The sequence below is a fragment of the Paramisgurnus dabryanus genome, chromosome 18 (assembly GCF_030506205.2).
Source record: "Paramisgurnus dabryanus chromosome 18, PD_genome_1.1, whole genome shotgun sequence".
Lineage (NCBI taxonomy): Eukaryota > Metazoa > Chordata > Actinopteri > Cypriniformes > Cobitidae > Paramisgurnus > Paramisgurnus dabryanus.
Genome location: NC_133354.1, coordinates 26,750,408 through 26,772,125, shown reverse-complemented (window position 1 = coordinate 26,772,125; position 21,718 = coordinate 26,750,408). Strand labels below are relative to the sequence as shown.

Below are 21,718 nucleotides of genomic sequence, written 5' to 3'. Positions count from 1 at the left end.
TTATGTTTCCACAAATGTGGATGTTTTTCTGACACTTGACACTCATAACAAGTCAAAATCGTAAAATATGAAATCACGGTAAAATATATATATATATATTATTTTTGGTATATTTTGAAATTATATATATATATATATCAAAATATACCAAAAATATATTTGCTAAAATATATTTAGAAATATGTTTAAATATAAAAAAAATATTTATTTTGTAATTATATTGTAAAAATAAATGTATTTTAAAGCAAGGAAATATATTTGGAAGAAACACTTTGTTATGTCAATGTAAACAGGTTTGAAAATGTTAAAAATAAATATATTTCAACTTCAAAAAAATTTGATTCAATGAAACTAGATTGTATTTAGCATATATATAAAATATATTTTTGCCAAGAATACATTTCTTGCAATACGAATTGTAAAATTAGAAATGTATTTGCTTGCCCTTGAAATATATTTAGTTTTAATTTCAACATATATCTCAACATATATTTTTAAATATATTTAGCATATTTAAAACATGTTTTTTGGCCTTATGGGATATAACGTATTTTATCTATAAAATAAAGTGTAACTGATAAAAAAATTAACTAGTGCACCAAACAAAGAGACCCAGTTTGAACTTCCTGATATTTATTTTATAGTGCATTCTGTTTTCAGATTCTGAAGTAAACGTTTAACATAAACAGGAACAGAACACATAGAACAGAAATGTTGACTTTGTCATACATTCATACATCACTTTTCAAGTAAATTGTTGTTTACTTGATCAATAAAATAAAAAAGGAATGACCTTAGAACATATTTCACTTAATGGTAAAACACTTTTTTGGCTATAATAAATGTATACATCAAACAAAGCTGCTGAACATGTAAAGTGTGTCGCTTGATTTATTTCAGGAGTGCAAAATATGATCATAACCTTTGTGAAAGATGCCAAGCATGATTTATTTCAGAAGTGTGTAATATGATGGTTGGCTAAGCTAAACATAAAATATGTGGTCTCTTGTATGTTTAAGAGTAGTTATACTGGTGGCCTTAGTGAAAGACGGTCTGTCTCCATCGTTTGTCATGCTGGAAGGGCCACAGACTGTCCCTTATGGCAGATTTGAAAGGGGTGGACTCCACACTCAGGCCAAGAAGCTCCAAACGCGAGCACTCTAATTGGGCATTTTGTGGCCTCTGAGCCCCTGCGCCTGCTGGCTGCTCGGTCATCTACACAAACAAACAGATTCATGAGCAAAACAGATCATCACAGACCGAATGAATGCATATTGAGATGTGACATTTTTTCACCTTTGGCAAAACCAAACAGAGAACTTGTTTTCAAACATTTCCCATCTGTGATATCATATTGTCCCACCCTAAAAATCATGCTATTGGTCAAGGCAGTTTTGCTGAATAGAGCTATAGTCAAATTTCCCAAACAAACAAAGCAGTGTTTTGACAGCACAGTGTTTTTACATTTCATGGAAAAGCATTCAACTCTGGATAAGCCTTTTAACGTAAAAATACACACTCCAGCTTACCTGGAAATTTCTTCTCTGTTTCCAAAACAATTTCTCATTAATTTGTTTACCTTTATACGAAATATGAATTTAATGAATGAACGTAGATTAGGGATGTGCACATCAATGCTACAGTATCGATAAATTAATGCCTAGAAGCTAAAGTTTTAATATAAATGTTATTTAAAAAGTATCTATATCTTAATTAAATATCTTTAAGTATATATATATCTTAAATATATGAATGATTTCATCATAAGTAAGTGTTCATGTGTGTGTGTGACAATACACATCTATCGGTCTGTGACTGCGCAGTGCGAGTGATGGACATTCAATCACGCATGTGCACACTAACACTTCCAGCACCATGGAAAAAAATGATTTAAACATTTACAAACAACACACCCTAAAATTATAAAGAGGCTGAACAAAAACAAGCCAACAAGTCTTCCTCTGTCCATTACAGGAGAGTTTTCAGGGACGGACACCCTATCCAGATACAAAAAGCAAATAGTTAACTTAATAACTGTACTCGCTCTCTTGTTACCATTAGATGAATAAGAATAAACATAAAAGGGGTTTTTTTTAGGATAGGCACCAAAACATCTCCACAAATTTGTTAAGTAAATGTAGAAATACCAACAAATTATGACTTTCTGTAGAGATTTGTATGGCTCCGTGAGGGAATCTGAATATAAATCATACAGAATGATGCTTTTTTTTGTGATGGGTATGTTATGCAGGCTATACATAATAAGCAGTGTTGATATCGTTAAAGGTGTATTTAAAAAATGTATCTGCATCATATCGCTTGCAATTTTTTGTATCACCCATCCCTACCATAGATCACATTCAAACTTGTGTCTTCTGTGAGTACTTGGACCTGAATACAACACATATGTGGCAGTGAAATGGATCACAGCGCCCCCTAGTGTGTGCTTCACTTTCTTCATTTTTACACTTTAAAGGGATAGTTCACTTTAAAATGAAAATTCTGTTATGATTTTCTCATCCTCATCTTGTTCTAAATCTGATGAACACAAAAGAAGATATTTTGAGAAATGATGTTAAACACAAAGCAGATAGTAACCATTGACTTCCATAGTAGGAATAAAAAATATGATGGAATTTAATGGGTAACATCAAAATAATTTATCAAAATATTTTCTTCATCATTTATCACAATACTTCCAAAATATTTTTAATTCCTACTATGGAAGTCAATGGTCACTATCTGCTTTGTGTTTACCATCATTTCTCAAAATATCTTCTTTTGTGTTCATCAGAAAAAAGAAATTCATACAGGTTTAGAACAACATAAGGATGAGTAAATGATGACAGAATTTTCGTTTTAAAGTGAACTACCCCTTTAAATTTCATCACTTGCAAAGTTTCTAGTTGCTTCAGTGTTTTTGTAACTGTTTATTACAGCATGTCCAAAGAAGGGGACTTTTTTGCCACAAAAGCTTGCATCCACTTAGCCGGTTTTACAGCTAAAGACAGTCAAATTACTATGAAATGACAAAAGTGACATTTGTGAAAATAAGGCATTTCAATTTATGACAAATACCATTTTATTGCTATTGAAGTAAACATAAGAGACTGATAAAAATGCCCATTAACAAAAAACATCAGATGCATCTAGAAGGTGCTTTATATATTGTTTAAATAGACCACATTTCATATATATCTAAAATCTGTATATGGTTACATTTCAGGGATAAGATAATGTACAGACTGAACTGAATGTAGCAAGGACAGAAGATCTAATAATGCTTTTAAACCTTTTAACTCTAGAGATGTGTTTACTCACTGGTATTAGATGACTGCTAGGCAGGTTAAAAGCATCTGCTATAGCACAGGCTATTTCATATTTGGTCATCTGCTCTTTGCCCGAGTAATGGAAGATTCCACGCAATGATGGGTCCTGAGGGCAACATAAACACTGTCACATACTGAAATCACTTTAGGCTTATTTGTGCCTGTGGGATTTAGGAGGAGACTCATTTAATACATCTTAAAGCATCATTCCTTATACACAGTATAAACAGTATAAGCCTGAGTGTATTATAGACTAAACATCAAAAGAGACTCACCTGAAGAGCTCTCTCTGCCATGTTACGACAAACACGGGCCACATCATTGGTGTAGGTGGGAAAGCGTTGTTGACAGTGCTCTATGGTGCAGCTCTCAACTCCCTCCTGAACACGGTCCCACAGCACAGTTACAGCGCTCTCTTCAACCTTCTCCACCTCTCCAAACAAAATGGGCACTCGGAGGATAGCTGCACCTGTGTTATTTATATTTATGCACATTATTTTGCAGACGTTTTTTAAACAAAGCAACTTACAGTGCATTGAAGCTATACATAGAAATCGAACCCACAACCTTTTGCACATGCAATGCAATGCTATGCCGGTGGGTCTAACACACAGCAACACCCTGAGCAAGATTATATCACTCAAAAACAAGGCCATGACCCACATTTATAGAGGTTTAGTTCTGTCCTGATTTTATATATTGAGGTAAAATAAAATAAAAAGTTGAAACATACTTGGGCAGTGTCTGAGTATCTCTCGTTCCCCCTCTAGCTTGGACTTCCCATACAAATTCAATGGATTGGGGGCATCGTTTTCTCCATAGGGAGGATTGCGTCCATCGAAAACATAATCAGTGCTGATGTAGATAAGAAAGATGTCAGCTGTAGAAAAAAGATAAATGGAGAACTTTATCTTTTTAACTCATTCACCACCAGCCTTGTTTTTTAAGTTGCCCGTCAGCATTATTTGTGATTTTCATAAGTTTTCTAAAAATATAAAAACATACAAATATATTAAATTAAAGAACAGACCCTCTGCTAACAAACAATAAACAAACAAAATGGGAAAAACATCTCATGCTATCTTTATTTATTTCTCTGCTTATAAAATCTGAAATATGGGTATTTTTCATCAAAAATACAAACTTCTTAGCAAAAACCTGAAATAACTGCAATTTAGTACAGGAATTTTGTTAGAGATCAGATTCAGAACAATTATCAAAACAATGTAAAATTAATAAAATTAAAATGCAGTGTAAAAATTAATAAAAAAAAAATTTGCTTCCGTTTTTTTATCCACTAGATGGAAAGGGATATCCATCTAGTGGATAATTGGAGTAATACAGATAAACCTAAAACTTCACCAGTAACACTTTTTTATGCAAATGTTTTCTCTTAAAGGGATAGTTCGTCCAAAAATGATATTAAACCCATGATTTACTCACCCCCAAGCTGTCCGAGTTGCATATGTCCATCGTTTTTCAGACAAACACATTTTCGGATATTTTATAAAATGTTTTAGATCTTTCAGTTGATTAAATGTAATGTTACGGGGTCCAGCAATAGTCCACGACCTTCAAGTCCAAAAAAAGTGCGTCCATCCTTCACAAATTAAATCCAAACGGCTCCAGGATGATAAACAAAGGTCTTCTGAGGGTAATCCACGCGTTGTTGTTGTAGAGATATCCATATTTAAAACTTTATTAATGTAAATAAATACCTTCCGATAGCGCCGCCATCTTAGACTCCTCTGTATTCAGGAGAGAGTATTAGCGTTGTGTACGCACTTTTCTTAGTGACGTATGACAAATTCGGAGGGCGGGGGCACAGAGCAGCAGCAGAGTAGCCTCCGTAGGCTGCGTAAGCTCTCATCCTGAATGCGAACGCGACTAAGATGGCGGCCCTACCGAAAGGTAGTTATTTACGTTAATAAAGTTTTAAATATGGATATTTCTACAACACCACCGCGCGGATTACCCTCAGAAGACCTTTGTTTATCATCCTGGAGCCGTTTGGATTTAATTTGTGAAGGATGGACGCACTTTTTTTGGACTTGAAGGTCGTGGACTATGGCTGGACCCCAAAACATTACATTTAATCAACTGAAAGATCTAAAACATTTTATAAAATATCCGAAAATGTGTTTGTCTGAAAAACGATGGTGGTGAGTAAATCATGGGTTTAATATAATTTTTGGCCAAACTATTCCTTTAAATGACGAGGTATTTTGTCAATGGCTGGGAAAGAGTTAAAGCGTAACTAAACCCCTGGTCAGAGCCTGACTCCACCCACTGGAAATATTTCAAAAAATGCAAGAAAAGTGGGCAGATCCCAACGGAGATAGAGGGGACGAACTAAGCTCATGGTGATATCGTAACAAGGGTGTGGTGAGCTTGAACCTGTTTACGTCACAAGGTATTTTTTGGACCCAACATCCAATAGGAAAATTCAACTGCAGTAGCCACCGTTCAACCTGAAGAGGGCAGCACTCAACGTTTTTACACCATATGTTGTAGTATTGAAACACTTTATATCCAAATGTCAAAAAACTTACTAAAATCAATGAACAGCACTAATAAAGCATCATTCTTACACATCATTAACTATAAAAAGTTGGTTTAGGGTTTAGTTACTCTTGAATCATTTTAACCATATCTAGCACTGACCCTACCTGCTTCTTTGGCCAGGGTAGCACACGCATGTACATTTAAGTTCATGGCTGCTTCGGTGTGACGCTCCACCACGTCTGGCCTTCTCTCAGCGGCACAGTGCACGATGACGTGAGGCTTGAAAAAAAGTGGAAAAAACCATGGGAATTTTAATAGATCAAGCATAAAATCTGTGTTCCCTGACAGCTCAGGTAAATAGCAGGTGATCTTACTGGTTGTAAATTGTTATCATTACCTTAAACCCCTGAATGACACCTCGCACGGCATCTTCGTCCAGAAGATTGCACTTTAGAAAACAAGGCCGAGCCCGGTTATAACCACAGCCCAAAGCATCCCAATCATTGTTCTTGAACTCTTTGTAAACAGCACGGCCGAGAAGTCCCGTTGCTCCTGTCACAAGCACACGCCGGTAAGGCGTGTAGATGTCATCCTAAAGGATAGAGCAGAAATTACCAAACACGTTTGGTTATTTATATAACGTTAGTTCCAGTCTTTGATTCTGATTGGTCAACAGCTGTGTTTTATTTACGATAAATGTCACAGCTATGACCGTTGCATCACTGTAAACACATTCTGTTACTGATCACGGTCAGTCAGTCAGTCCTGCTAAAAATACAGCTAAAAAGTGACCAAAACACAGCTAGACCAGCTTCCTACACCCAGCAAAACCAGCGTATATTAAGCTGGGAGAGCAGATCAAACCAGCTCACCATACTGATTTTAGCTGGGGGGGTTTTGAAGGAACTATTTTTTCCAGCGGAAGGAAGGCTTTTACTGATTTTACTTCATGAAAGTGGTGTTGATACATAGATTTTGGCTTTAATATTTGTATTGTGTGGTAACAGGTTTATAAAAGCATTAAGATACAAGATGCTGTGCTGTACCGTGAACAAGTCATAGCTGAAGTGGTTACACTGACTCATGCCTAACAACGCCCTTCAACCATAACTTATTCCACCAATACAGCACAGCCTCTCGTAGGGGTGGGCGATATATTGGGTTGGATTGTCACGCACATCTTGTCAGAAAAGCCGGTGCCTTGATTAGTAGTAAATCGTCATCACCTTTACCGATACGGCATTGGTCCTGTCCCTAATGGCACACTCCGGACTTACGGATTTCATCACTTTGATGACAGATATGGTGCAGACCTTACGGACTTGTAGACTAAAGGGCTCGTTATAGTTGTGCCTAGGTCCCACGGTGTAGCTACGACGGCATAGGTTCCGTGTCGGTTTTCATTTATACTTTTGCATCGTCCTCCGCGTCGACGTGCAAACACACGCGCAGACCGTTGGTAGGCAGTATCCACGCGTGTAACCACAGTAGCAGCGTGACCATCAAAGAAGCAGCAGCTTGGCAAGTTAACCCACAAACAAAGAAAAAACAGCAACTTGTTGTGTATGATTTGAGAAGACCAGCAATGATGGAAGTAAATAAACAGCGACTTTTGATGCAGTTTGAGTTAAATCACTCTTCAACTTGGCTCTTCTTTGTTTTCACCGTCACAAACGGAAATACCCATGACGCAGTTTTTTTTAACCTGACGGGAGGGGTTCTAGTGGACCAATCACAGCGCATGTGGTCTGCGTAGATCTGACGCGCTGTTAAAAATTTTGCAAGGTGCACGTCAAGCTACGCACAGGCTACGGATAACCTATGGCGTAGCTACGGCGTAGAGCTTACGCACGACTATAAATCGGGCTTAAGCGAGCACGCACAATTTAAGGCCACAAGACCGGAAGTCCACATGAAGTGCACCATTTGGGACTGCGTCCAAATACCAACACTTGTGGTCTAAGGCACTCAAGAGGGCGTGCATGTGACTGTCTTAAAACTGGCAAAGTGTAGTGCCCTTAATGCAAACTAAACCCACATATCGAATACCACTTCGGAGCGGAATTTAAGGCTAAGCGTATCCCATGCTCTGGATGTAAATCGTGAGACTTTTGCCCAAACCTCGCGATTTAAAATTTTAAATGCAAGTTAATAAATGGATATGCACATGTCATTGGTGCAAAAAATTGTATGCATTTCGTGAAACATCTGCAACTACTTTTATCACGATTAGAAACAACATTAATTGTGTTGTTTATTCAGGGACTGCTGAATAGACAAACTTTAATAAAGTTGTATGCCCAAAATGAAGAGTTTTTTTTACAGGTGCAAAGAATTCTGCTTCTGAAAGTTTCAGATAATAATCTTTTAGTTCAGCAATGGTTCATGTCAGATTGTTTATTAAGTGTTCATTTCTTGAAAAAAAAAAAAAAAACATAATTTTAGCCTAAATAAAAACACCTTTGGGGCAAATTGCTGCTACTACCTAGATTGACATTTTCACACTTTACCCACCCGTCACTCAAGTGGCCACGCCCTTAATTATGCAGGACTTTAAAGCTTAATATAATTTAAACGGATGAATTAAAGAAAAATTCACCCCCCTCACAGTTGTCATCATGATGGGCAAGATTGGCGATATAGACCAAAAACACTTTTTGTACCAGTCTGTAAACATATTATTTTCTATCATGGAGGTCTATGTGAATTGACTCCCTTTTGGAGCCAGCCTCTAGCGGCCAGTCGATGAAATGCAGTTTAAGTCACTTCCGTGTTCGCTTCACGATAGAGATCGGAAGGTTTCCCCTTGACTGCAACCCTGGTATAACAGTATCCAACTTTCCATATACAGAATATCACAAGGAAGATCTGAACAAACCGGTTTATCGGCTTATGAGCAAATGCCTGTGTGCTGATGGAGGGCATCTCTCCAGGCCAGGGTCAGTGCAAGTTTTGCTTAAAGGTGACATTTTTTGTGTTCCCATTTTTAAACTTTGGTTGGTGTGTTATGTTGCTGTTAGAGCATAAATAATACCTGCAAAATGATAAAGCTCAAAATTCAAGCCACGCGATATATTTCGCATACGTCATCAAGCCTGTTTATTTCAGTTAACCGAGCATTACATTCGCAATTCATAGCAACTAAGTTATTTAGGATTAACTTAAAATAATAGTCCACTTTATAATTGTTATTATTTCGAAATAAGATTGCAAATGCGACCTTCGGAGTGAGAAACGGCCGTAGAAAAAAGTGATTCAAGAGATTCATTTAAAAGTATCAGCAGTCGTCTTGGAATATAACTTGAATTGATAAATGTAAAGATTTAATCGTAGAGTCCCAACATTTACCACTTAGGAAATGTACGTGAACATAACTCAAGATTTGAAATTTACCTCAGACTCTGCTACATCGTACCTAAGGTAATCTATATTTTTAACAGGTATGTGACGTCATGGGTTGCTTTATTTGTATAGTCAACGTTGAGGTCATGCATCGTTTTAAACTTTGCATTAAATGTGTATTAATGCAGTTAAGTGTATAGTAATACAATTTTGTTTTGCATTGTTTTACATTTGTACAGTTAGTCTACTGTTGTGCATGATAGGTGTCATTTAATTTGCATGTAACGTTAAACCTAATTAAATTAAACTGGTTAAAAGCAGCTAGAGACTAATACTTAAACTGGATTAAACTGCCATGCCATTGAATTCAGATCTCAGCGAGCAGTTTCAAAATATCAGATCAAATACAGTCTGGATCTCACTTCTTAAGCAATATTTATCATTTTTAAGTCTGTCACGTGCACAGGATGTCTGTTGAAATGCTTGATGTGAGCCGTAGCCCTTCTACAGCAATACAATATAAATAGTAAACGCAAAAACAAAGTAAGATAAAACTAATGTTTAAACCATACTGTATAGCATGTAAGGTATGTGGCTTTTAAAGTGCATTTGCTCATTGCAAAAGGTGGAAATTAAAGTATTCCTTACACTTTCAGTTTAAGTGTTACCCATGATTATCTTATGTATGACTGCGACAGCTAAAAGTGAAGTGATCTAATGTAAACTGATGTGAGAAACAACAGCGTGTCATTGTAACACCAAAGACATCTTTCATTTTCATATAGTTGCTCTAGCTTGTAAACCATGAAGCTGCTTCCCCATAAATAATCCAACAACCTTACCTGAAGAAGCTCAACGTGCCCGGGTTCGAAATGTATTTTAAACTCTTTATCTCTGATACTCATTTCAATACAGCTACAGCTTTAATCATATCAAACAGGAGCAGATAACAGTTATCTCTATTTATAATGCGCCACTCAACTCTTAAACCCTACAGAAAATGTCTACGTGACGATACGTGCTGTCAGTTTAGGCCCTTGTTTCATATGAGCTATAAAACATAGGGGTGTACCGCTGTCGATTTAAAGAATCATGCAGGCGTTGTGCAGATCATTGAAGTGATTGTTGTTGTGCACGGAAGCAAAACAAAAGCAAGTGTTCTTGCGCATCATCACTGCGTATATTTGCGCAGTCGTTATGCAGCTGTATTTATCTTATTACGGTCGACTGGTGTAGCATTCTTCTGGTATGTAAAGTACTTTGTTATGTCTTCGCAAGTAGATCGTATTAAATAAAAAACACTATTTTATGCACGTTAAAATAGCGACAGAACGACAATGAGTTCCGAAAGCAGGCACTATTAGCAAGCTAACCAAGAAACCTTCCCAAACCTGGAACTAAGTTAGCCAAAAATCATAATTTTACTATGGAAAGACAGTTTTCAATTACGTTCATACTTCATAGTATATATACACATTTTTAGAAATATCTGTAAAATTACACCGATCTGACTTTTAACAGACATGCTAACGTTACTGAACCCTACTGAAGTTTAAATAAACGAGTACAGCATATAAATCGAGGTTATATTCATCAGTTAAACGTAATTTGTACCAATCTTAACTGTACCTGATCATCCCCGTAGTTAAAACCAGGCATATTTGGATTAAATACAGTTTTGGTGTGAAGCCTTCGACATGTAGGCTATGCGAAAGTCATCTGCTGTTCTGCCACCACTACAGTTGTGATTTCAAAATAAAAGTCCTGTAGGCTGGCACGTATAGTAGTCCTACACTGATTTACTTGTTGTTTAACACACGTATATAACGTTATATCAAGTGGTGTTAAAGAAACAGGTTAACTTTATATTCATTTGCTTTGTCCATGTATTTGAATTTAAACAGTTTAGACATACATTAACCATGAATGAGGAAAAAAGTTGTTTCCGCCCGGTTTCGAACCGGGGACCTTTCGCGTGTTAGGCGAACGTGATAACCACTACACTACGGAAACGATATACGCCGACGATAATACCGTCAATATATCGCTCGCCAAAATGTTTACAATATATAGTTTTGATGATATACATGTTTCCAACTAAACAGGTTGTTGTTGTTTTTTTTTTTACACAAAACGTAATTTATAACTTAAAGTATGAATAAATTACAAACAAAAATGATCACACAAAGTTTGTTTGATTTTGTTTTGTAAGATTCACCATATTTTGGGTTTCATTCATCATATACTATTTAGTGAAAAAGATGTGTTATTTTTAATATATTTTTATTTATATTTTTAAATAAGATTTAAAGATCTTAGATTGTTTCTTCTACATCCACAACCAATCAGATTAAGACGTATCTCACTTGCGAAACAATATGTTTAGTGCTTATGTAAAACATTGTTATACTGTATTATTCATTACATGTAAGTATAAATTCAACACACAGGAGGGTTAAACCAGATAAATGTATTTAATGTAGTTATATCATAAAAAAATAAAACTTTGTTTCCGCCCGGTTTCGAACCGGGGACCTTTCGCGTGTGAGGCGAACGTGATAACCACTACACTACGGAAACGCTGCATACGTGCACCCTGGGTGGCCCCATTTTTATCACATAAAATAGGGTCCACAAACGGTTCCTCAAAATATCTTCCTTAGTGTTCATCAAAACAGAGAAATGTATACAGGTTTGTAACAGCATGAGAGTGAGTAAATGATGACAGAATTTTCATTTTTGGGTGAACTATCCCTTTAACCAACATCAGTACAGTGTATAATTTAATATTTTGGTTAATTCAACGTTTTATGTAATTTTTTATGTAAAAAGTTAAAAAAACACTGATCTACATTACCATAATCAAAATACAACTCATTTTAATGTATAACTTACATATATTTTAGATTATACAGGTAGGTTACATACATAATGAAATATTGTACTTGTATACAACCAATGTCTATTTCAAACATTTGAGGAAGCTGTCATTAATTAAATCTTAAATCGGTTAAAAGATGTGTTGTTAAGAGTAAAGTACAAATAAAATGGAAACAAAGCCGTTTATCATTTTTCCACATTAATGTAGGATCTTTTCTCTTAGGCATTTGTCACACTACGCCAATAAACCATATTTACACTAGCATGCCTGACAACTGATCTCAGTACTGATAAGGAGCAGCAGAGATGCATTTAAAGGGGACATTTCACAAGACTTTTAAAAGAAAAAAAACAAGTAAAATAAATCTTTGTTGTCCCCAGAATACGTATGTGAAGTTTAATTTCAACATACCATATAGATTATTTATTATAGCATGTTCAAATTGTCGTGGTTGAATAGTTCAGATAAAGGGGCGGTATGATCCCCTTCTGACGTCACAACTTTTACATGCTTGGAGAGAATGGTTTATAAAAACTAAGTTACCGGGTTGTTTTTTTCATATTTTCTATGTTGATAGAAGCACTGAGGACCAAATTATAGCACTTAGAAAAACATGGAAAAAGTCATGATATGTCCCCTTTAAATCTCAAACCAAACCAGTGTGAACTGCAGTCTGACATTTGGGAACACAACGTAAAAAATGAGCTAGCATAACATTTGATTCAATTGTTTTGGACCGGTATGTATATAACACTTTTCTTACACGTGCACTCTATTAATGCAGAAAAAACAAGAACTGAACATAATACACAATGCATCTTATTCACTCAAAAATTCTCACTAGCTTTTAAAAAAAGTAAATAATTATCATGTTAAAATTATACATTTCATTTACACTTGATATAATGCTCAATAAGGATGCAGACAACCCCTCACAAAAACAATGAATAAAATCATTTATATTCAATGTAAGGGTTGACAACAAAAACAAGTTTACATGATATCAGTTATTATACAATGTATCACTTCTCCACTATTTGTATTTGTTGAGAAATGGAACCAAAGATAACATCCTTCCTAGTCCCAAGAGTTTCCCGAGTACAGATTTGTCCATATGTACGCCAGTACGAATCCAGTGCAACGTCCACATTGGTTTCCTCTCTGTAGTTCAGGTGAGCTCTTTCATTTGGAGCATCCAGCAGACCCTTTGGCAAACTATACTCCCTTCATGTACCACATTCAGTGTCTTTCAAGGCTGAAATCGGTTCTCATCTCTGCCGCCCCTGCCCAGAAGCCTCTTCCTTTGAAAGCAAGAGTGGATCGGGTTGGTGGTTTGAAATTGTACCCAGAAAAGATAAGACAGCCAGTGAAGAAGTCATCAGTTCAGTTGTAGACACATCGGTCAGTCTATTTTGGTTAGAGCCATTCATTCCACTGAGCACTGAGTTCACATCCCCTGCGACACTCTCTTGATTGCTTTTGAGCTTTCTATGCATGTTATTGAGTCAGTGAAGAGCCCTTGTTTTGTTAATGCAGTGATACATACAAATTATTTTGCATGGTCTCTTGTATCACACCCAGTATTAAATAAGAGACGGGAGGACGAAAAGCAGTTACTTGCAAAATATATATCAATATGTACAAACTCCATGCTCCGGGTTAGTCATTACTGCAAGAGAGCAACAGAAGAAGACTGTTAGGAGACGCACAGAAAGCCCTCACAGAGCAAATGCAGTATCCTTAGTATTATGAAAAAGATGATATGGAAACATAAAGGACATTTTCCCACATAATACATTTATATCAGGAATGCAGCAATACAAAATGCCTATGCTGTTACCAAAATTCGGTTATTTAGAATTACAAATGCCGATACAAATTCAAAAATAAGTACAAAATGTGAGTTCTGATGATCATTTTTCTGCCCCTTTTGATTGCCAGGATATACCATATTGTCACAGATTATAAGACAACCCCCCTCCCCCCAAGTGTACATTCTGGAAAACTGCTTTTTGAAAAACAAACCCTTGTCTTTTATAAAGAAAATGCTTTAATTTGAAAATATTTTTCATAAGTCATAGGGGGCCAGTTTGGTTCCCCTCATTCTTTAATACTTTTTATATTTTATAACCTACAGTCATTATGGATTGTGAAAAAACACGTAGCCTATTAATATTTTATAAACAGTAGAAGTCTGTCTTACTGTAAACGACTGTAGTTTATCAGGTTGCTTCGGTCCAGGTTAACTTGTTTATGTGTATTTGGCGCCACCTACAGCATTATTGCGGGTGTACAGTATGATTGACGTAATAAGATGTCATCATTTTCTGAGAGGCATTTCCATGAAAAAAAGGCGTCTTATATTCGGGACAATACGGTAATCTTTTCTGACCATTTGCTGTTTTTAAACAATTATGGTAAAATGTGCTTTTGTCTGCTGATATTCTGTAGGCCTTTGCATTGCTGCATGCGTAAATTTATAAATATTTTATGGTTATATTACCTTATGCCAGCATCCAGGTATCGGCAGTCCGTCTCGCCCCTGTGAAGAGAGTAGAAGAACTCAATGATTAGTTAAATAGCTCTGTTGGGTAAGGATGCAGGAGAAGAACTGCACATCAGATCTGCCACCAATAAAGGAAACACACCAACACACAGAAAAACTCTTTTTTTGGCATCACCACAACACAAATCAAGCTCAAAATCACAAAACCCAGACGGCTAAAGTTCTTGTTTTATCTCTCGTGTGGGCTAGAATTAGGGAAAAACGTAAATATGTAACTCCACTGTAAAAAGTCCTTGTTGCACTTAAATGTTTAAGTTTAAACAACTTGAATGTGAAGTCATTTCAACTTTTCTGACAAGTTAAAAGTTGCTATAAATTCTGAAAATAAAGTTTCACCAGCGCAAACCATCATTTTGGCGTAAAATAACGACTGTCGAGATTTACGTAAGACACGCAGTGGATAATTCGCGCTGAAAAGTTGTGGTCTAGTTATTTTTGCGACTGATATTATTGCATATGCATGTCTAGGAGTTTCCCTTTCAGACAAAAACTTTATGGGAGGAGAATATTTAAATGATATGCGCAACATGATTTACTAATGTTTGCGCGTGTGATATTACTTGTATTTTTGCCATTATTTAACGCTGTATAAAAGCATGACTTAAATCATTTTGTGCTTGAAATGGCTGCAATTTTTGCTGATAGAAGAGTATTAGTATTTTAATTTGAACACTGCCTGAGGATCATCAGGTCTGCTTATTTGCGACCCTGAACTAATTTGTGCTGCTCTTAGTAGATTGTGTTGGTCATTAATGAAATCAGCTGTTGCACCTGTGTTATTTATTTATTTATTTATTTTATGTTTTAGTAAATAACCCACAGATATTACCACTCCCTTCGCCGCTTTATTGGAATGTGCTCTCACGCTTATTTACCCCATTAGGAAATCTGGCCTTTAAAAACTTAAGCAACTAGTCAAGAAAATTACTTGTTAATTCTAGTTAAACTTAAACATTTAAGTGCATTCTTAAAAATAACGTTTCAGAAAGGGTCTTTATGCAGGGCTACACTGTAAAAACTAAAAGTTGGATCAACAAAAAAATTAGATTTTGTTAGAGATCAGATTCAGAACGATTATCAAAATATACACGGAGTGTAAAATTAACAAATAATTTTTGCTTCAGTTTTTTTTATAAATTTTTTATAAATTTGTTTTTGTTATAAATCTAGTGGATAATCGTATTACAGATTACCATAAAAAGCCATTATGAGCACGTTTTATTTCAGGCAAAATTTTTCTCTTAATTGACTCTAAATACACCAAATTATACACAGATTAGTCCTTCAGACAATCCACAGAGTAGTCTGTCTTAAAAATGTGTAGTGTTGCACTAGCTAAGATGTATTGTATCCTATATGTAGCATAACCTGTGATTACTGAGATATGGGAATTAGATGTAACCGTTGCTCAGAAGCATTGATTTATACCAAGCCGTCTGAATCCGCTTTCATAGTAGTTGTGTAAAGAAGAACCCATAGCACCAAGATGGAAACATCGAACAGCGTAAGCACACACAAACACACATACTGTACTAGATATAAGATACTATACCAAAGGGCGGGGACTTCTGGTGCCTTTGCCTACCCAAAAAGATCTCTACACTCATTGATGCCCTGTTAGTGAAACCCATCCATATTAAATCCTAGTTGCAGCAAATATTTTGGATACACACACACACACACACACACACACACACACACACACACACACACACACACACACACACACACACACACACACACACACACATGTTGGTGTATGTGGTTTACGGGGACATCTCCATAGACGCAATGCATTTTATACTGTCCAAACTGTTATATTCTATTCCCCTTACCTACCCCAGTCCCTAACCCCAATGTCACAAAAACCTGTTGCCAGTCTTTAATCTATGAAAAACTACCATTTAGTATGTTTTTTTAGCTTTTCCGTTTATGGGGACACTGTCTGTGTCCCCGTAAACCACCTTTATAGCATAATAAACATGTCATTATACACTATTCATGTCCTTGTAAACCACATAGACCAACCCACACACACACACACACACACACACACACACACACACACACACACACACACACACACACACACACACACACACTTTGCCAGAAATGGATTTACAAAGCAAATTTTTATGCTGCAGTGCACAAATTTCAGCATTTTTTCTTTCTTTCTTGAGAAGATATTGTACAGTATGGGATTTATTTTTACATACAGAAGATAATACATGAAAAGTGTGTGGTTGTATGACGTACCACAGGACAAGGCTGATCCAGCCCTGGAGGTCCCTGTTCTCCCTTCTGTCCTTTCAGACCTTTCTTTCCTATTAAGCCTCTGTCACCCTGTAGAGAAAAAGAGAGAGATGAAGAAAGGATATTACAAACAAGACATGAAATGATTACAGACTAACTTGTAATGTTCTCTGAAAATGCACAAAAAATGATTTGAAATGTGTTGTTTTTTATAACCTTTTCCCCTTTATCTCCTCTGTCCCCCTTTTCTCCTTGAAGTCCTGGAAAACCCTGAGAAACGAGAGACATGTTTAATATGGGCCAACCTACAGTATAAAACTTGAAGGTACAGTTCACCCCAAAATGAATGTGACAAAATTGACTCACTTTGTTGTAAAGTTTTTGAGCATACTCCGTTTTAAAATATGACTTTTTTCAATAGAACACCAAATGAGATGCTTGGCCAAATGTTGGGGTCTGACTTTCATTGTCTTTCCTCAAAATATCTACTTTTGGGTTTCACAGAAGAAATCATATGGGTGTAAATAATAACTGCTTTCACAAATGAAGAGTTTCATTCCAAAACAAGATAACTCTTTTAATTTTAAAATTTTTTTGGTTGTGCATTCCAACTAATATTAAATCAACTGCAGTTGGTTTCTTTTGATTTAAACCTTCATAACTTAAAAAATACAAAGTAGCACCATATAACAAAATAATAACATGATAACATAATAATAAACATGTTTTGACAAAAATGTTAAAAACAGATTTATCTCGTTTTGCAACGAAACTCTTCAAATATAGTCTTTTTCTGGAAAATTACAGTTAAGAGATCACTTTCATTAAAGCCTGATGGTTAGACAATACTGTCTAATGTTGTCTACACAGGTTACCCTCTTCTCCCTACAGTTTAATTTGAAATAATCTAATTAGGGCTGTGTATCGGCAAGAATCCTGCGACATGATATGGGTTGCAATACATTGCACTACTGTAACCTGTGATGCTATATTGTGCCATTTCATATTTTAGGAATATAATAGGATAAGTGGCAGCTGGTGACTTATTTTTCAAGGGTGCATGATGCGAAGCTCGTCAAAACATGTATTCAGCCCATCATGTGTGTGGCTCGCAGTGTTGGGGAAAGTTACTTTTAAAAGTAATGCATTACAATATTAAGTTACTCCCAAAAAAATCCACTGCAACCTTAGCCAAGTAAGAACGAGTAACGCAAAAGTAACGTAAGCATTACTTTCCATGAAAAGTAACTAAATAACGCAATTAGTTACTTTTCATGGAAAGTAATGCTTACGTTACTTTTGCGTTACTCGTTCTTACTTGGCTAAGGTTTTTATCTTTTTTAGGCCTTGCAGGTGTTTTTTTATGACTTAAAAGTTCTGCATTCAGAAATTGCATATTTCATCACAAAAATGTTGAGCTCTGGCCTGCCATCTCAGTTTCTGACTCAAACTGTTCCCACACAGGCATGTACGCATAATGTGCATAATGTGACTAAGTTTAGTTTAATTCAGTAAAAAATTTTTTTAATCGAATTAAATAAACTAAAAAAGTAACTTGCATTACTTTTTTTTTAAAGTAACTCAAATATTAATGTGTACATTTAAAAAGTAATGCGTTACTTCAGAAAAATAATATTATTATGTAATGCATGTTACTTGTAATGCGTTACCCCCAACACTGGCGGCTCGTCATGTCAAAATATATGTTCGGCACGTCATGTGAGCGTATGTGCATCATGTGTCATGTCAAAACACATGCCAGCTGCAGACGCTTCGAAGGGGTTTATGATAAAAGAGATGATCATGTTTGCCAGATACTAATAATAATTATATATACTTATATATGACTATATATACTCTCTTAATTTTAGATACTCACTTAATCTCATGTGTAATCAGAGTTTAGTGTTAAGTTAGTGTTAGTGAACTTGAACGTCGCTTTTATCTTAAACCCTTTCGACGCATGTGCAGCAGGCACTTATTTTTGACATAACGCATAATGCACATAGGTTCACATGATGGACCAAACATATATTTTGACATGACGCATAATGCACATAGGTTCACATGACGCAACAAACACATATTTTGAAGTCGCACCCCTTGGAAGAGAAGTCACTGAATAGTATATAATTTTAGAAAAGCTGTCATTGAGAACACAGTACCATTGCAAACCTTAACAAAAAAAAAAAAAATGTGGCGTGCCCCTATGCTAGTACTTCCTGTCACTGTTCAGGGACAAGAAGAATGATATCTAGTGGACGGGATGTAAACTCCAAACGAAACTAACGTCATGAATCTTGTATGATTTATATTTTCAAAATATCGATATTGCATATTTCTTACACTCCTACATCTAATAAAACGTTGTTTAGTGAAGAGCAACTGTGCATGACTTTCTGGAAAATTAATTCTGGTGAATGTATGGTAATTTACCGTAATTACTATGTGAAAGGCAGAATTGCATTTTTGGGTGAACTCTCTAAGAATTTAATAACAAGCATATTGACTTACATCTAATCCTGGTTCACCTTGTTTTCCCTGTAAATATACAGACCCAGAGAAAAGCAACAATAGTCTTACAAGTTAAATTACAGTAACGGTGAAATATTTTGCACTCTTTTTATTATGTATAAAACACTGACCTTTTCACCTTTTGCACCAGGCAAACCTACTAATCCATTAGACCCTGGAAAACCCTGAAGACCCTAAACACAACAAGCAATATAATATCAGCTCAGGCATCTGTTGTAAAACAAAACTCTTTTATGATCAGGCTCTTGATGTCATGGTTTTGCTGCAGTATGAAACTTACCCGCTGCCCAGGTGGACCTTTCTCTCCAATATCCCCCTTTTCACCTTTAACTGCTTCACCGGGCTCTCCCTGCGGTACATTTTTTTCTATTTAATAATACATTTATCATCAAATGCATCAGAAGCATCATTTCTTTTAAAGCAGCTGCATTTCAGTGCTTTCACAGACTCACCTTGAGTCCAGGCAATCCATGATATCCCTTCAGGAAATAAATTGGAAAACATTTTTAACAAAAGACCAGTTGAGAATATAATAAATCGATATTCAATTTGATTTCTTACGGCAGGCCCAGGTGGTCCAGGAGGCCCTGGTGGGCCAGGCAAAGAGATCATCTGGGCCTACAATAGGGAGTTACATCGTAGGATTACTGCATTGTCACATGAATGCAAATTTTCTTTATAGGTGGCTATTTTTAACTCACCAGATTGTCCTCAAGCCTAGAGTCTCCTTTGTTTCCCTTTTGCCCATCTGCCCCCTAAAATGATGGGACAAATCAAAATGTATAACACTGCAATAAACAACACACTTGTATGATGTATGTCTTTAATACTCACCGGAGGACCTGTCAGCCCAATATCTCCTTTATCCCCTTTTGCTCCTGGTGCTCCAGGTTCACCTGCATAACCCCTCTCTCCCTTCTCGCCCTGTGTAAGAAAGATCACACAATATAACGTATTGACATCTGTTGACATCTGGAGTATAAGGACATAACTATTTATAACTATATACGGGACAAATCACTGTAAAAAATGTGTTTTAGTTTTGCAGCTGTTTGCCAGTAACTTACTGTAGATTTAAATGTATGCTATTTACTGGCAACAGTTTGTTCAAAGTTAAATGAACATTAAACATTAACAAGCTTTTATCTTTACAAAATAAATCTATAAAATAACAGCCTCATGCAAAGCACTCTTGGAACCAAAAATCCTCATCAAGTTTTTTTCCTTATTATTTTATTTCCCAGAATGCTTTGCATGATGCGGTTATTTTAGTTTTATTTAAATTTTGTAAAGTAATTTAACATGTATGTAAATAAATATTTTTTTACAGTCTATAAACCAACCTGCTTTCCTTCAGGGCCTGGTGCTCCATGTAAGCCCATCTCTCCCTGTTATCAAGACATTTTTATGTAAGATATATGTACGTTATAGCATTTTCCACAATCTTTCAAATGTTAAATAATTACAATATATTACTCACTTTTGGCCCTTGCTGTCCAGGAGGTCCTGGAGGCCCCTATGGGTATAAACAGACCAACACAAACCATTTAATAAGTACTGGAGATGATAGAGGGGTCTCACTTTAATTGTATTGTCTCGAACATATATGTTTACCTGCATAGCCTTGAGTCTTATATCCAGATCAGCATATTCAATGATGCCAGTAGCCCCTTTGTCTCCAGGCAAACCCTAAGAGAGACCAATAAACATGGACAGAAATACGCAGTTTAACATGTGAAAGGTCAACAGATGTTATTTTTCGAAAAAAGACTGAAAAACATTCACCTGGGGTCCTGGCTCTCCAACATCTCCTTTTTCACCCTAGTGGAAAGGATTGGCATCTTCTGATTATTCTATTATATTGTTTAATATTTATTTATTTATTAATGCCATCCCAGCATCTGTGGCTATATATTATTGGGAATAATTGTAATGCATATGTATAACCTTTCTGTAGACTCACCTTGCCAGGATATCCATCAATTCCTCTCTTTCCCTCAAGACCCGGCATGCCTTGATCCCCCTATACGTAAAATAACAAAAAATGGGTGTGAATGAGAAAAAGACGTTGAATATCTAAAAGAATACTAGTTATATTCAAGAAATAATCAAACCTTTAGCCCTGGAGGGCCCTGTGGTCCAGGCATTCCATCAGCTCCCTTTAAACCCTTAACAAGTATATTGAGAATGTGATTTCCACACCAGTTAAACTTTAAGATTTTATTAATATATGTGCTTAGTGTATGTAGATGTAATAATTAGCTCTGCTACCTGAATACCAGGTGGTCCTCTTGGTCCCTGTGGTAA

At 36.0% G+C, this 21,718-nt stretch overlaps 2 protein-coding genes and 2 non-coding genes across 7 annotated transcripts in view; all 4 read right to left on the bottom strand.

Moving 5' to 3' along the window:
- Window positions 1–616: 616 nt before the first annotated feature.
- On the bottom strand, window positions 617–10,926 carry mat2b (methionine adenosyltransferase 2 non-catalytic beta subunit methionine). Of its 2 annotated transcripts, none has more exons than XM_065287530.1 (7): window positions 10,806–10,926; window positions 6,232–6,426; window positions 5,999–6,113; window positions 4,063–4,209; window positions 3,605–3,798; window positions 3,322–3,435; window positions 617–1,215 (listed from the first exon to the last, which is right to left on the bottom strand). In XM_065287530.1, exons 1-7 carry the CDS (start codon window positions 10,833–10,835, stop codon window positions 1,039–1,041), a joined length of 972 nt encoding a protein of 323 aa, XP_065143602.1. In that variant the 5' UTR covers window positions 10,836–10,926; the 3' UTR covers window positions 617–1,038. The 2 variants fall into 2 exon arrangements, with proteins under 2 accessions (XP_065143602.1, XP_065143601.1); XM_065287529.2 differs by lacking the exon at window positions 10,806–10,926 and adding an exon at window positions 10,019–10,306.
- A 190-nt stretch (window positions 10,927–11,116) lies between these two features.
- trnav-aac (transfer RNA valine (anticodon AAC)) lies at window positions 11,117–11,189 on the bottom strand. Its single transcript has one exon. It is a non-coding gene; the product is annotated as a tRNA-Val (tRNA).
- Window positions 11,190–11,683: 494 nt separating this feature from the next.
- trnav-cac (transfer RNA valine (anticodon CAC)) lies at window positions 11,684–11,756 on the bottom strand. Its single transcript has one exon. It is a non-coding gene; the product is annotated as a tRNA-Val (tRNA).
- Window positions 11,757–12,038: 282 nt separating this feature from the next.
- The window catches only part of col23a1b (collagen type XXIII alpha 1 chain b), a 35,591-nt gene continuing 25,911 nt past the window's right edge, over window positions 12,039–21,718 (bottom strand). Inside the window, exons 9-26 of one of the 3 annotated variants that reach the window (XM_073812588.1) lie at window positions 21,683–21,709; window positions 21,526–21,579; window positions 21,375–21,434; window positions 21,197–21,232; window positions 21,026–21,100; window positions 20,892–20,927; window positions 20,755–20,799; window positions 20,246–20,335; window positions 20,113–20,166; window positions 19,973–20,029; window positions 19,864–19,890; window positions 19,692–19,760; window positions 19,522–19,584; window positions 19,391–19,417; window positions 17,093–17,146; window positions 16,880–16,966; window positions 14,561–14,599; window positions 12,039–13,726 (exon numbers count right to left, since the gene is read on the bottom strand). In XM_073812588.1, coding sequence (XP_073668689.1) covers window positions 13,724–13,726; window positions 14,561–14,599; window positions 16,880–16,966; window positions 17,093–17,146; window positions 19,391–19,417; window positions 19,522–19,584; window positions 19,692–19,760; window positions 19,864–19,890; window positions 19,973–20,029; window positions 20,113–20,166; window positions 20,246–20,335; window positions 20,755–20,799; window positions 20,892–20,927; window positions 21,026–21,100; window positions 21,197–21,232; window positions 21,375–21,434; window positions 21,526–21,579; window positions 21,683–21,709 — 903 coding nt within the window. In that variant the 3' untranslated portion in view covers window positions 12,039–13,723. The remainder of the gene's footprint in view (window positions 13,727–14,560; window positions 14,600–16,879; window positions 16,967–17,092; window positions 17,147–19,390; window positions 19,418–19,521; window positions 19,585–19,691; window positions 19,761–19,863; window positions 19,891–19,972; window positions 20,030–20,112; window positions 20,167–20,245; window positions 20,336–20,754; window positions 20,800–20,891; window positions 20,928–21,025; window positions 21,101–21,196; window positions 21,233–21,374; window positions 21,435–21,525; window positions 21,580–21,682; window positions 21,710–21,718) is intronic. The other 2 variants (XM_065287528.2, XM_073812587.1) reach the window with 2 other exon arrangements.

What these genes read in the sequence shown, in the direction of transcription:
- mat2b (XM_065287529.2), bottom strand. Translation starts at nt 10,081, where the DNA reads ATGAGTATCAGAGATAAAGAGTTTAAAATACATTTCGAACCCGGGCAC. An exon ending in GGCACGTTGAGCTTCTTCAG is followed by an intron (nt 6,427 to 10,018) that starts GTAAGGTTGTTG and finishes TCTATCCTTTAG; the next exon opens with GATGACATCTACACGCCTTA. An exon ending in CTAGCAGTCATCTAATACCA is followed by an intron (nt 1,216 to 3,321) that starts GTGAGTAAACAC and finishes TTGTTTGTGTAG; the next exon opens with ATGACCGAGCAGCCAGCAGG.